The sequence below is a fragment of the Acartia tonsa genome, chromosome 14, assembly GCF_053477335.1.
Source record: "Acartia tonsa isolate MP-2025a chromosome 14, ASM5347733v1, whole genome shotgun sequence".
Classification (NCBI taxonomy): Eukaryota; Metazoa; Arthropoda; class Copepoda; order Calanoida; family Acartiidae; genus Acartia; species Acartia tonsa.
Genome location: NC_137273.1, coordinates 29366611 through 29382330, shown reverse-complemented (window position 1 = coordinate 29382330; position 15720 = coordinate 29366611). Strand labels below are relative to the sequence as shown.

At 37.3% G+C, this 15720-nt stretch overlaps 1 protein-coding gene across 1 annotated transcript in view; it reads left to right on the top strand.

Moving 5' to 3' along the window:
• smo (smoothened, frizzled class receptor) overlaps positions 1-15720 on the top strand; it is a 64094-nt gene that overhangs the window by 326 nt on the left and 48048 nt on the right. Inside the window, exons 2-11 of the mRNA XM_080148836.1 lie at positions 106-178; positions 806-855; positions 2612-2668; positions 3421-3504; positions 3828-3910; positions 5031-5112; positions 11472-11554; positions 13528-13624; positions 14156-14228; positions 14760-14863. Coding sequence (XP_080004962.1) covers positions 106-178; positions 806-855; positions 2612-2668; positions 3421-3504; positions 3828-3910; positions 5031-5112; positions 11472-11554; positions 13528-13624; positions 14156-14228; positions 14760-14863 — 786 coding nt within the window. The remainder of the gene's footprint in view (positions 1-105; positions 179-805; positions 856-2611; positions 2669-3420; positions 3505-3827; positions 3911-5030; positions 5113-11471; positions 11555-13527; positions 13625-14155; positions 14229-14759; positions 14864-15720) is intronic.

Sequence of the window (15720 nt, the reverse complement as noted above, 5' to 3'; positions counted from 1 at the left end):
TGGACATCAGTTCTATAAATCACTTTGTCTGTTTGTACAATCCATGAGTTTTTTTATGCTTCGCTACTTATGGATATTGTTGTCATCCTTGTTTTTTTCATTAAGGAGATGTGTGAAACTGAAGGAAAATGCTTGCCACCATTGAATTCATCCATATCCTGTTTTGGAACAGATTTAGGTATTTTTTTATATTCTGTAACATTGGATAGGTATTACTTGGATGTTGCGCCAGATTTTCAATTACTCAAATAAAATCATATCTCCAGCTAACTAAAATAACGATACCCCCCTTCCACTCCCGTAACTCCATCCCCTCCTCTTATACTGGATAAACGAACTGAGCAATAATTGAGGTCCATACTAGCAACCTAAACTGAAGACAATTTTGCCCCTGTCAATAATAATATATCCACGTATTCTATATCGATTATTCCTAATAGGATTAAATATGAAATAACTCGTATTTAATCCGAAAAATAAGATTATCAATACCTACCTACTAAGCGTTTTTATAATTTGTTAGTATACCACTTTCTAATTAGGTATATTTTATTGGTTAGTTTGCCTATAGCATCTTTGTGAAAGGGGATAGGGTGGGAGGGGGCAGAAATATAGCTAAAAACCATTCCAAGCCTTAAATCTGAAAATACTATAGTCTTAAACCATCCAGATACCCTGGCAATGCTTCCCTAAAACAAGGACCAGTTTCGGTTTTATTTTCCTGTCCAAAAAGAAGAGGAAGCATTTCTTTAACACATTTTTAAATAGGCCCTAAGAATTTTCTTTAAATTTTGAATTATTTAAGGCTACAAACAAACATCCTTAGCGCTGTCAAAACTAAAGAATTTAAATCAGGTAAAGTTTAAAACACATCTTTATGTAAAATTAATATAAACAAATACATTTTTTGATCTAATATAAATGGAATTTAGATATCCTTATAATAAAGTAAGAGGATGTGTGTCTGTGTGTTTGTTTGTACCGAAGGATCTCGCTAACCGCTGAACCGATCGGGTTTTCCTGAAAATAAGGGGGAGGGGCACCCCCCCCCAAAAAAAAAAAATTTCGCCCCCCCAAAAAAATTTTTTTTGTTACTTTTTGTTTTAATAAAAATCTAAAATAAGAAATTGGGTTATCAAATTCGACTCTCCCCTCCTCAAGTGTCCCTAGAGGCCTCTTGGGGCGTAGCCGCTAGTCTTGAGATAAAACAATGGACGATAAATTGATGTACATCCCTCATAATGAACCAAATTAACCCTTCTGTAGTTTTAAATCATTGGTTGAAAAGTTTGAGCTAACAATAGAAGTTTAAATTAAAGTATCCAAAGTGTGAAAGCCAATGAATTAGAGAACGAGTGTAGGTATAAAACATTGGGGGCCAGTAAAATTTAAAATCATTGTCCTATCCCTCTAAAGTAAAGGGGGGGGGGGCGAAAGTGACACTTTTTGAAACCAAAACTAAAAGTCAACAAAGGAACTCAACTAAAAAAAGAGTTACAGGTCTGAGATTTTGCATGGCAGTTGCTTTATAGGGGTAAAATATGGAACTGTGAAGAAACAGCGGCGCAACCGCCGAAAACCGCCGTTTCAAGCCGAAATTTTTTTTTGCCTTTTCTCGGCGGTTTTCGGCGGTTGCGACGCCGTTTCTTCACAGTTCCATATTATACCCCTATAAAGCAACTGCCATGCAAAATGTCAGACCTGTAACTCTTTTTTTAGTTGAGTTCCTTTGATTTTTAGTTTTGGTTTCAAAAAGTGTCACATTCGCCCCCCCCCCCCCCCCTTTATATTAATGCAATCACCGCGCAAAATCCCTCAAAATAGTTGTAAACCTTTCCTAAACCTATAAGAGTCTTAATAACGAAGAAGAATCGAGCAGTTCCCGAGATCTTTCGCTACACAGGCACAAAGACAGACAGATATCCTGTTACTTTCATGTAAGGATGAGAAATTCATGATTATGCGTCACTGTGGGCTAGAATTGAATCAAGACAAAAGTAAGTGCCGAGCCCTGGGACCTATGTATGGTGAAAATAGACATAAAACCATGATGATTCCAGGCAAAACCAAAATATTTCAGCGGGGGCTTTTTGAGAAAATTAGATTTGAAAATTTCAAGTTCAATTTTCACCACCTAGGAGTTGCCGCATAATCATGACAAGAAAAGCAAATATTATTTATTTTAAATTTTGAACAACTTTGCTTTTATAAAGTTCTTCATAAAACCACTCCTGAAGGGAGTTAATAAATGGCCATTTTTATCACTTGCTTTGCAAAGGTCACGAAAATTCAGCCTAAAATAAATCATATATATAGAGGTTTTAAGAAGGACTTCATAAAAGCAAAGTTGTTTATTATTTAAAATAGATAATATTTGCTTTTCTTGTCATTATTATGCGGCAACTCCTAGGGGGTGAAAATTGAACTTGAAATTTTTAAATCTAATTTTCTCCAAAAGTCCCCGCTAAAATATTTTGGTTTTACCTGGAATCATCATGGTTTTATGTCTATTTTCACCATACATAGGTCCCAGGGCTCGGCACTTACTTTTGTCTTGATTCAATTCTAGCCCACAGTGGCGTAGTTTGCAGAATTTTTAAAAATCTTTTAGGTGTACAAAGAGTTGGAAAAATGGAAGGTTATAGAGAATATACCTGCTTGCTGGAAGGTAATATTATTGTAAATTCACTGAGTGAAAAAGTCTTTGATACTTCATAGTTATTTATTGAAATATATTTCGGTGGACATTGCACCCTCTTCAGTCTAAATGACATAAATCATATTAATTTAATTGACATATTAAAAGATAAATAAAAATAAAGAAATTTGTAGAACTATAAAGGCAGAAAATAAAGTAATAATATGATCAACCTTGATAATATTATTGTGACACACAAACACACAGTAGCGTATAGAAGGGGGATGTATCCTCGCCCCCTGGCAAAATTAAGGGGCTGGATAAACCCCATTAGGTGTCAACATCTCTAAACTCTCCTTTACAAGGGTCAACTCAACATCCCCCTTAAACAGCTGTAGTGAGTGTAAAACTTATAAAGTGTCATCCTCTTTAAATTGAAGAGATGTACTATAAAAAAATTTGCGTGCTTCGCGCGTCATTTTACCTCAAAGGAGGCTTGTTTGAATTTTGAGTATGTTTTTTTTTTTTTGGGGGGGGGGGTTAGACATTAAAGGGGTTGATACACCCACCATGAATATGATATAACACCTCCTCAATTTTTATTTAAGGGGGAAGTAAAAAATTTTATTTGATCACAACCTGTACATGTGATTATCTATTTTTTATCTATAGTATTACTTGGTTTTATAAAAACTGTGTTACTTGGTTTTATAAAAACTGTATTACTTTGATCTGTTCGTTTTGTGCTGTACTGTATTTGTATTGTACTTGTTTTTTCATAGGTGATCCAGCCATTACTGTGCTCTGTTTATTTTCCTAAGTGTGAAGACAATTCTGTTCAACTAGTTTACACAAATCTTTGTAAGGTTAGTTATTATAGACTAGCGGCTACAGACCTCTAGGGGCACATGAGGTGTTTGGAGGAGGGGAGTCGTATTTACGATTTTAGTTTTAAAAAGAAAAACTCGGGGACAGGTACGTATTCTCATGGTTAGAATGGTGACACCCTCCCCCATAATAGTTATAAACCTATGAGAAGCTACATTATAAAGGAGAAAGGTACAGCCGACACACATAAACACAGATCCTGTTACTTTTATATAAGGATTTAACGCTGAAAAAATTGCGGTAAAGATTAATTTATTGTCCATTGTGCTATCCATGTGATCAACTGTATTATTACTTTTAGGCCATAAAAACCTCTTGTGGACTGGTACCTGAACTAAATCCAGAATGGGAGAATATTTTTGACTGCCAATCCTTCAGATACAGGTAGTGTAATGGATAGGTATAAAAAGAGTAAATATTGTGTGAGACTCTCGCATACCCTGATAAAAAATATAACGACACCTCCCCCCCCCCCCACACCCCCTTTAACTTTACCCTATCCCCACGGAGGAACGTATTGACCAATATCTGAGGACTATATCAGCAACCTAAATTGACGACAAAATTGCCCTGTCACAATATCCATGTATGCATTAGTTGGGTTTTCGGAACCCAAGTGGAACCAAACTTTTGTCCTCCTTATGAAGGGCCACCCTATAAAAAGGAGGGGTCACCACCAACACTTAAATGCAGAAATATTAAGAGGATATATGACCAAAAGGAGAAGAGGCGGAACTGAGGATTTGTAAGATTATATCCATTATTATTTTACAAACAATTCCGCAGCTGTAGCCAAATCACAAATATTGTGTGTGTGTGTGTAGCCATAGTTTCTTAGAGTTTGGACCTAAGTAGTCATGGAGAAGGACGAGACACTTTTGTATAGCCACTGGGGCTATCAAGCTTAACGCCCAAGTTCATTATGCCTTGACTCGCTGTCTCAAGGGAGCTACACTTTATTACCTCACCCTCGCCGAGTATGGCAGGTGTCCCAAATTAAGTCACCGTAATGAATGACGCTCTCCGAAGAGGAGCTTGGGATAAGGGTTGTACAGATATTATGTCATGACTATTAAGTATCCAAACCACTTAATAATCTCCCTTCTTACACAACCAGGGGAAGTTGTGTGAATATGTTCAACTGAGAATTCGAGTGCCACATGGGGACTTGAACTCGAACTCTCATCATCGTAACTCAGTGCGTTACAACTGAGCTACGACGCACAAATTATAGATCAATGCACTATAGCTTGATATTATAAGTATGACAAACGGACAAAGTAAAGCATAAAGCAGATGTTCAGTAATAATAAGAAAGTGCTAATAAAAATTTGTACAAAAAAAGAGAAAGATGACAGTTAGCCGTTACTTTTCCAACTTTTTTTTGATTTTGGAAAAATATACATACCAAGGATTACTTATAACAAGTTTCATAAAGAAATTCGGATTCTAAGTGCCATTTATTAAGAGATGGTTGCATTTTAAGAACCTTATAATTTTCTAGTGATTGCAAGAATGATGAGAAATCAGAAAGATTAAGATTTAACTCCACAACTTCTTGTCCCTACCCCTTGGTTAGAACACAGGTAAAATATATTTTCAGTTCGGCTTTGAAACCTATTAATATCTGCTAGATTAGCACCGGTTATCAGTCATACTGAAAAATCATGTATAGCATCATTACCTAGACAATATTCCACGAATATTAAAATAAAAAAGTATAAGATTCTTTCTGATTAATATCAGTTTTGTTAGCCCCGAGGAGCCAAAGGCCTGGGCTAAAAAAAACTTAATTTTATGATAATTAATTCTTATGATTTAATAAAAGTAATAGGACATCTGATTGAATGTGTGTTTCTGTACCGAAGTATCTGCAAACTGCTGAAAAGATGTGGTTTTCCTTTATAATGTAGAATTTGTAGATCATTGAAGGTTCTGGAAAGGATTATAGGTAGCTATTTTGGGGAAGGCCGTGTTTATTTAGTCTGTAGAGTATTATGTGTCTGGTATAGAAGAATGTGGTATGCCATTTGAAACTTTTATATTATATATATATATTCTTATTTAGTCTGTAGAGTATTATGTGTCTGGTATAGAAGAATATGGTAAGCCTTGTAAAACTAATATAAATTATATTCTTGTTTAGTCTGTAGAGTATTATGTGTCTGGTATAGAAGAATATGGTAAGCCTTGTAAAACTAATATAAATTATATTCTTGTTTAGTCTGTAGAGTATTATGTGTCTGGTATAGAAGAATATGGTAAGCCTTGTAAAACTAATATAAATTATATTCTTGTTTAGTCTGTAGAGTATTATGTGTCCTGTATAGAAGAATGTGGTATACCCTGTGAAACTATTATATATATAGATATATATTCTTGTTTAGTCTGTAGAGTATTATGTGCCTTGTATAGAAGAATGTGGTATGCCCTGTGAAACTATTATATATAGGTATATATATATACAGGGTGCGCCACATAAAACCGGACTTTTTTTAAGCGGTCATAGCGTCAAAACTACTTGATCAATCAGGACGTTTGACCCCACTATTAAAAGCTCAGGTAATGACCTTTTAGCACAAAAAAAAATTTGGACGAAGATGGGCTCGTACTGTTGTTGTTGATAGCCATCTGGAGGTCAGATGTTGTCACTTCATATGCCAAGGAATTCTGCGCACTTTTTGGGCTGCGTCCAGAGGTCAGAGGGGGTGAGTGTGGTGTTCTTAGCTGTACAGTTAAAAAGATGCTCAGTTGTGTGGTCATTTAATTTACAATCTGGGCATCGTATGCTCTGTGCTGTGTCAAATCTGCTTGTTGTAGACCGTAGAAAAGAACTATATCCTGATCTTAGTTGGGCAAGTGTGCACCGCGTCATACGTGTAAGGCCTTTTTCTTCCTGGACATTAATTACAGGGGGTCGAGAGTTTAAAACTTTGTTTGCAGGATATTTATTTCTACAGTCTCTGTGAGCGTCGTCATGAATCTTCTTTAGCCGTTTCTTGTAGTTGCGTTCAACCGGTTCACCATCTCTGAGATAGGGTTTGACAAGAGGTACATTGTTGATGATGGTCTTTCTCTTGTCTCTAGGCATGATTGGTTCATGTAGAAGGTGGTGATTAGGGTGAACTGGGCGGTGCATGGAGAGAAGGAACTGGTTCGTTAGCATGTCATTGTGTTCTTTCACAGGGAGGATGTTGGTTTCCTGGTGAAGATGACTAACCTGTGACATTTTAATACAACCAGTTGCTACTCTCAGAGCACTGTTCTGTGCTCTTTGCAGCTCGTCCCAGTTCGTCTTACTCAGAGATGGCGTCCAGACCGGTGATCCGTAGTTCAGAACTGATCTACCTATGGCCTTGTAAGTATTTACAATAATCTCCTTTGACTTACCCCAGTCAGTCCCTGCCAAGCATTTTAGCACGTTAGTGCGCTGCTGTACCTTCTTCTTGGTTTTGATGGCGTGCTGCCCGAAGTTGTGCATCGGGTCGAAGGTGACTCCAAGGATGGTTGGGTGCTTGACAGTCGGCACGTCTTTCCCTTGGATGGTGATAGGGAGGGTGACACTCATTTCATTGCTGAAAGTGGTGAAGACTGTGGCCGTTGATTTCTCCGGGGAGATTTCAAGACTGCGGCCCTTGAACCAGGTGGCAAGTTGGTCCAGGTAGGGGTTTATTTCATGGCAGGTTGGGTCAATGAGGGGCCCCGAGTTGAGTACCTGGCAGTCTTCTGCATAGGAAATGAGCTTGATGTTGCCTGGTGGTGTAGGCAGGGTGCTCATGTAAAGATTGAAGAGGAGGGGAGAAAGTACACCTCCTTGAGGTACTCCTTGTCTGACAGCCCTGAATTTACTTCTACAGTTACGGAAGACGGTATATTGTTGTCTGCCACGTAGATAACTGCAGAGGAATCTGATCAGGGTGCCAGACAACTCGAGGTGCAAGATATCTTTCAGGAGCAACTCATGATCAACAGTGTCGAAGGCACGGGACAGGTCGATTGCAACCAGGATGGTCCGGTGACAGGGTTTCCGTCTGTTCAGGTTGCTGGCAATGTGATGGTTTACTTCCTGTAAAGCTGTCACTGTTGATCTGTGCTTTCTGAAGCTATGTTGATGATCTTGCAGGTCTACAGCTGCTGAGAGCTCAGGAAGGATGAGCTTTTCTAAGATCTTTGCAGCTGGAGACAGGAGGGAGATTGGCCGATAGGATTTGCCTTCATCAATCGGTTTACCCGGCTTGAGTAGTGGGATGATCTTGCCTGTCTTCCAGATGGATGGTATGATGGCAGTGTTGATGGTGGTGTTAAAGAGTTGGGCAAGATATTCTACACCCTTGTCCCCAAGGTGTTTGAGCATGACAGGAGAGATTCCGTCAGGTCCAATGGCCTTGGAGCTCTTAGAGGCTTTAATGGCCTCTTTGACTTGTTGAGGGGTGTATTTGTACACTTTGTCAGCCTTTAATTTCTTGATTTGCCTGATGGTCTGGCGAAATTTTTTGGATGGTAGTTTAGAGGCTGCAGGGGTGTACTGCCGATTGAGAAGGTTTACAATCTTCCCGTTTGCTGAGACTATCCTACCATTGAACTTAATAGCTGTGTTGGTAGGTGTTTTCTGCGGCTGGCTGATGCCTTTAATGGTTTTCCAGAGCTTTTGAGATCCTGCTTCACAATTATCAAGGTGGTCTCGCCATTGTGTTTTCCGGTGTTCATTGATCTCTTGTTGGATTTCCCTATTGAGCTGGTGAAAGCGATCACTGTTTGGCTGGCGCACACGGAGCTTGTCACGTTCCTTGATTTTGTTTGCGGTGCTGGAAGGGATGTTGTGATGTACATCAACAATACGACCTTTGGGAATAAACTTCCTGGCCGCCCTGTTGATGATCTTAGTGAACGCTTTCTCCCCCTTTATAGATGACGTGGGGTTAGGGAGTCTGGAAAACTTAGTCTCAGTAAACTTGGTGAATCCAGTCCAATCAGCTTTGGCAAAGTTAATGTAAACTTTGTCGTCAGACTTGGAGTTGGTGGAGATGTCTGCTCTAAGCTTGATTATGATTGGTAGATGGTCTGAGTTAAGACTGGATGTCACTCTCCAGGATGTGTATGGCAGGATGGATGATGTTGCCAGTGTGATGTCAGGGGAGCTGTTGTTTTGGCTGGTGACTCTGGTGTCCTGGTCTTCGTTAAGAATACCCATGTCAGAGTCGTTGATTTCATCAGCCAATTTGCGTCCCCGGGCATCTTCTTCCCCCTTGGAGTACCAGTTGGCATGGTGGGCATTGAAGTCCCCGCCTGTGATGGTGAGGCTGTTGCCAGAGGTGTGGGAGAGGATATCCTGGAGTGGAAGATTGGAGCCATGCTGACAGCTAGAGACTGGAGGGATGTAGATGTTGTTTAAGGTGATGTTGTCCTTTTTCCCTATGATGGAGATACTCTGGAATTCAACATCATCGTTGTTCTTGATGCTGTTGGGGATGGTGTTGCTGTGGAAAGGGATGTTTTCCTTCACAAGGAAGGCAAGGCCGCCTCCCTTGTCTTTCCGTCTGTCCTCCCTGATAAGAGTATAACCTGGTGTTTTGATGTCTTTAGATTTATCTGTCAGCTTGGTCTCTTGCACCATGGCAACATGGATGTTCTCTGTTGTCATGAGGTGCATCAGTTCTGTATTCTTGCTCTTGATGCCGTTGATGTTGACTTGGCATATATTCAGTTCTTGTTCACTGCTGGTGGGTTGTTGTTGATGATGTGTGGGGGGTGTAGTTGATGGTGAGGATGGTGGTGAGGGTGTGGAAGAAGGAGGTGGAGGTGGGAGGGGGGTGCAGCAAGGGCCTTTCCACTGCTTAAGAGCCTTCCTTGCTCTTAATGATTTAAGTTGGGAACATTTAAGGTGAAGCCAGGATAAACAGCAGGTACATTGAACTGAATAGTGAGCTCTTGTGATGTTCTTGGTACAAGGTGGGCATGTCCAAGGTCCAGGGTTCTGCTCGATGCCGGCAATGATAAGCAATAGCAGAAGTAGCTTCCGACTAGCATACTTCCTTGTCGAGTAAATTAAAAAGATTGAAGAACTCCTGGTTGAAGTGATTCATCTGCTCCTTCTGGAGCTTTGGTGTAGCAGATGTTGCTCGAGTTGTTGGTCTCCTCGAATGGTTGTGGTTGGGGACAGGGATGTCCCACAAAACCCTCTGCTGTAACAACCATGGGCTCGTACTCCGAGCTGGCCGCGCTAATGTTCAACAAGGCAGATTCGAAATGCGCTGGTGATATAATCTGGATTCTCGACTATGGCCCACTAAATCGAACCTCAGCCCATCAGTAGATGAGGTAGAGTTATGCAACTTGCTGGGGATACTGTTAGATACATAAGTAAGACACTAGAAAAGACTAGAGCTCTCTATCTAAAATGGCTTGGCTGTAGTACTCCGGCAAAGTGAAACGTGGCAGATTTAGAGATGTCAAAAACGTCAAAAATCGTGAAAATTTCTCGGTTCTCGACGTTAAAGACCCATATGGAACTTAAAAACTCATTTTAGACTATAGATTGCGCCGACAACCCTAGCTGAATCTTCATGCCATTTCCAAAAATGTATAGAACGTCATTCTAGCTTATCTGTGGTCTAAATAAAGGCCTCCGTGTCAAAGGGTAGTTTGAAAGTTGGGTGAATTTGGATCCTGCGGTTACTCACAATTCTAAGGAAATGTGGCCTCCCAGCAGCTTGATCTTAATTCGATGGACTTTTGGGCCTGGAGCTACTTTGAAGCATGTACCAATAGACGTGCTCATACCATAAAGACCTCCCTCATTGCCACTATCAAGGAGTACTTCGCCAGCTTGGACAGGTACATTTTGACCTGGGACTGGCGGCGTTTGAGGAGGCGGGTAGAGGCGGTGATTGATGCTGGCGGCGATTTTATTCAATGATCTAATAGTCATATACATAGTTTGCTTCCCAGTTTTTAAAATTTAATAAAATCTTTAAAATTGACGATTTTATGTTCATTTGTTTACAATTAAGAAAAAGTCCGGTTTTATGTGGCGCACCCTGTATATATATATTCTTGTTTAGTCTGTAGAGTATTATGTGTCTGGTATAGAAGAATATGGTATTCCCTGTGAAACTATTATATATAGGTATATATATATATATATTCTTGTTTAGTCTGTAGAGTATTATGTGTCTGGTATAGAAGAATGTGGTATGCCCTGTGAAACTATTATATAATATATAAATATTCTTGTTTAGTCTGTAGAGTGTTATGTGTCTGGTATAGAAGAATATGGTATGCCCCGTGAAACTATTATATAATATATATTCTTGTTTAGTCTGTAGAGTAGGTATTATGTGTCTGGTATAGAAGAATATGGTATGCCCTGTGAAACTATTATATAATATATGTATATATATATTCTTGTTTAGTCTGTAGAGTAGGTATTATGTGTCTGGTATAGAAGAATATGGTATGCCCTGTGAAACTATTATATAATATATATATATGTATATTCTTGTTTAGTCTGTAGAGTATTATGTGTCTGGTATAGAAGAATGTGGTATGCCCTGTGAAACTATTATATAATATATATAAATGTATATTCTTGTTTAGTCTGTAGAGTATTATGTGTCTGGTATAGAAGAATGTGGTATGCCCTGTGAAACTATTATATTTACATATATATATATATTCTTGTTTAGTCTGTAGAGTATTATGTGTCTGGTATAGAAGAATGTGGTATGCCCTGTGAAACTATTATATTTACATATATATATATATTCTTGTTTAGTCTGTAGAGTATTATGTGTCTGGTATAGAAGAATGTGGTATGCCCTGTGAAACTATTATATTTACATATATATATATATTCTTGTTTAGTCTGTAGAGTATTATGTGTCTGGTATAGAAGAATGTGGTATGCCTTGTGAAACTATTAATATATATATATATTCTTGTTTAGTCTGTAGAGTATTATGTGTCTGGTATAGAAGAATGTGGTATGCCCTGTGAAACTCCTCTATATCATTCCACACAATATCAAAGGTAAAATATTGTAACAAAATGGATTTAGAATACGTGGATGATGTGAAGATTATTGCATGCTATGCTAAAATGTTTCTCCTAGCTGGCAAATATAGTTATACCCCTTCTTATGACCACGGGGAACGTATTGACTAATAATTAAGGACTATATTAGCAACCTACATTGACCTATCTCAATAACCACGTATATTATATCCATTATTATAAAGGAGGCAAATATTTACAATGGTTATTTTATGCCTTAAAACAAGCGTCTAACGACTCTTTCCAATATCATAGGTAAAATGTTAAATGCGGGGGACTAAGTCGCGTGCACAGGGTTCTATTTGGAGTTTGCGCGAAGCACCTCGACGAATTTTGACATTTTTCCCACTACTATCATGACCTAAAGTAATAAACAAACAAACGAAAAACTAACCTTTCTCCCCTTATTTTACATTTATTTTAAAAGAAGTTGGGGGGGGGGGGGGGTGTGACATCGGTGCTAGGGTGCTTTAGGTGATATAAATCCCCAACTTTTTCAGTTAATTATATTATTAGATTTTTTATTCATTTCCAATGTTTTATATAATTTTTAGTTCTTCAATATTTAGTACATTAGTCAGAAATATTTCCGGAGAAAAAAGTTAAAATTAACTTTTAAAACTTTAAATATTGATTCCAGATAAATTAAACCCAAGGAAAACATATCCGTTTATTTTTCTTACAAAAATCAATTCTTGATTCGCATAGAACTGAATAGAAAATCTAAATGTAAACCTTCTATTTTTCACAAATTCTGTGGGTGACTGATATAGGTTTCCTATTTTTAGAAGTAAAGCCACTCTATAATTTTATTCACTTTGCCTGTCCGTAAGTCATTTCATAAGATGTATAGCTGGAATTTTCAGTTAAGATTCCTATTGCATATGCGCAACTATTTTTCCCGTCTGTTTGTCGGTCATGCATTAAAAGACATAAATAATATCTTTTTGAAAGTTTTGTGATTGTCTTTTAGTTTTGCATATTCTCTCTCTTTCTGTTTTTGTTATGACAGCTGATCATCTGCTCTATATCTTAGGCCGTTTATAACTTATGGATGCTGTCGTCCTTGTTAATTTTTAATCCGGCTTGAATTTAAAAAACAACGCATTAATGTATTTAAATCAAGGACTGGTAGTTAACTAGTGGCGAAGCTTGTTTATACAATAGCAAAAATAAAAAAGAAATTCCTTAAGAAATTACACGACGTAGATATGTAATATGAAGGGGTGGTGAAATTTTTTTTCTCTTGGCCTTTTCCCTAGTGCAGTGGTGGTTGAACTTACATGCCCACAAAATTGTCTAAACATTGCCAGGACCAATATAAAATTCCATATAACTAACTGAAGACAAGTCAAACTATTTTACCAAGATTCTAAAAGACACACTTTTATTTCAGTTGCTAGTTGACCTTTCTCCAATTAAAATTAAAGCAAATACTTAGACAGACAGACAGACAGACCAACCAACATACAAAGATTTATAGAAAAGCTTCGTTGCTAAAATCTTATAAATGTTTTTAAAACTGATTCTTTTAGAATTTGTGTGCTTCACATTATGTACATAAAAAGCCCCAAACGCGTCATAAATAAGCCTTAAAAATATTTTCTAGAAAGGGAAGTAATTTATATAACAAAAATGATAGATTTTTATCAATTTTTGCTCTTTTAGGGCCGTTAAGTTTTTTATAAGGTGGTAAAATGAGGGGTTTCAAAGGTTTAAGGGGGTAATCTAATGTATTTTTAAAAAATTTTTAGATGTGTTAAATGAGGAATTTTAAAGTTTGAGGGTGTGGGGGGAGGGTTATCTGTTATTTAAATACTTTGTTTTAGAAGCTATTTACAGCGTCTATTTAAAATATGACGTCATACAATACAATGACCAATGATAGGCACAGACTAAATTACCGATGACAGGCCACTATGGCACTATAAAAATCTTCTTTGTTTTAGAATGCAGACAATTATCTCAGTGGCTGGGTTAATAGTTCTTCTCAGCTCCTGTTTCGCCATTTCTACATTTCTCATCGATTGGTCTGGCTCTAGCAAGGTAATGGCAATATCAGGAATCTTAAGGGATAAGACAATAGACTATAAATTGATGTACAAAATTACCCCTGCTTTTCTGTGTTTATTAGATAGCCCCAATTGATGTTTCATTAGTTTATCACATTGTTTATTTACCATTTAGTTTTCTTAGGTAACCAAAGTTTTATGATCACTTTCTTTTGTTTGTTGTAAAAAAAACTTTGGGTACTTTAAATTTTGATTGGTTGATACAAATCAGCAGCAATAGATATAAGCCATCGAAGGGATAAATTTCATTTTAGTTTATCGTCCATTGTCTTTTAATATCCCTTCATTTTAAAGATTTTTAAATGGTAAAAAGAAAATGCTTATCTTAATATATAAGTAGTAAGGTTTTTTGTTTGTCTGCAGCTTAAGATCCTAATGACCACTGATTTGGTTCTCTATTTTAAGTAAGCTTTGCATATTTTCTGTGTTGTGGTTTTTCGTCTATTTTTTTTAGATTTATTTGGAATGGTTTTAAGCTATTTTTCTAGTTTTGTATATATTTCAGTATCCTGCAGTTGCCATATTCTACATGAATGTATGTTGCTGTTTTTCTACCATTGGCTGGCTAATTCAATTAGGTAGGTATACAAAACATATATTGATATTTCCGGGGAAAACCAATAAACAAGGATGGCAACATCCAAAAGTAGCAAATAACAATAATCATGGAATGGACAAACGCACAAATAAGTTATAGAGTATATATTCAGTCGCCACAACAAAATAGAATATGCAAAACTCAAAGAAAATCACGAAAACTTTAGAAAATTATGTTTATTTTTTTAAAGCATGGCCGACAGACATATGGACAAAACAATGCATATACAAGATGCGCATTGGTCATATGAATGCTTGATTCCTTTTTCCTATAGCCCAGCCCTTTTAAGAATAGAGATAACATACCTAGAGAAATACTGTATAAATCAGCCAATTAGCTTTCTAAAAATTATAACGTCAAAAATTGCGGCGCTAATAATGTCGCCCATTTCTCGTCTATAACAAAAAATGCAAAGTTTTTTGTCTGCAAAAAAATCCTTCTTAAGTTTAGTAAAATATGTGGCCAGATGGGCCGTCTAGATATTATATGTATATTATATATATTTTTTAAGGAGGGAAAGAGAATGTAGTATGCCGTCAGGATGGAACCTTGAGGCTCCAGGAACCTGGATCTGGCCAGAATGAAAACCTTTCCTGTGTCCTTGTATTTATATTGGTAAGTAACATACAAAAGGCGTTAAAAATGGTACCTAACAGCATTGTTCGGCATAGTGGAAGAAGTGGGAATCCCTTGGCCCCGAAAAGGCGCTACTCAATACCATGCACAGTGAGGATCTCCTGACAAAGATCGTGCAATCAAAGGGTTGGTTGTCTGCTATGTACTATACCATAAGTATGAGGTGAAGGACTAAGAGTTGACAAGTTGACTGTTCAGTCCAAGTACAACTCACCCATACGACATATTCTTATTCACATAACAGTGAGGGAAGGGATATTGGACTGTAAATTACACTGGTAACCAAAGATTTATAACAATGTTTTCTTATTTGTTGGTTTAAAAACTTTGGGTACTTTTATTGGATTTTGATTGGTTGATTCCATAACTACTAATAGTGTCTTAACCAATCAATTTGCAATTGTGATCTGCAGAAGGGGTAATTTTGTTTATCACCAAATCAATTTATTGTCCATTTTCTTATCCCATAAGATCTCCTGACAAAACACACAACATTCTTATTTAATACCTAACTAGCGGCTACGCCCCTAGAAGCCTCTAGGGGCACTGGTAGGAGGGGGAAAGTCGACCTCATCCCATTTTAAGTTTGAGTTTAAAAAGAGTTATTTTTAATTAAGTTAATAGTTATTTCTTTCATCGTATTATAAACGGCTTTCTGCGGATATAGAATGTACAATTATAAGATTAAAACTGATTTTACATTTTTATATTCGTGGAAAGCTGGATATAATACGATGCTAGACATAGTTTTTTCGTATGAATATATTAAAATATTTTTTGGGGGGTGAAGACACCCTCTCCAAAAATAGTTAAAAACCTTCCCAGGACCTATAAGA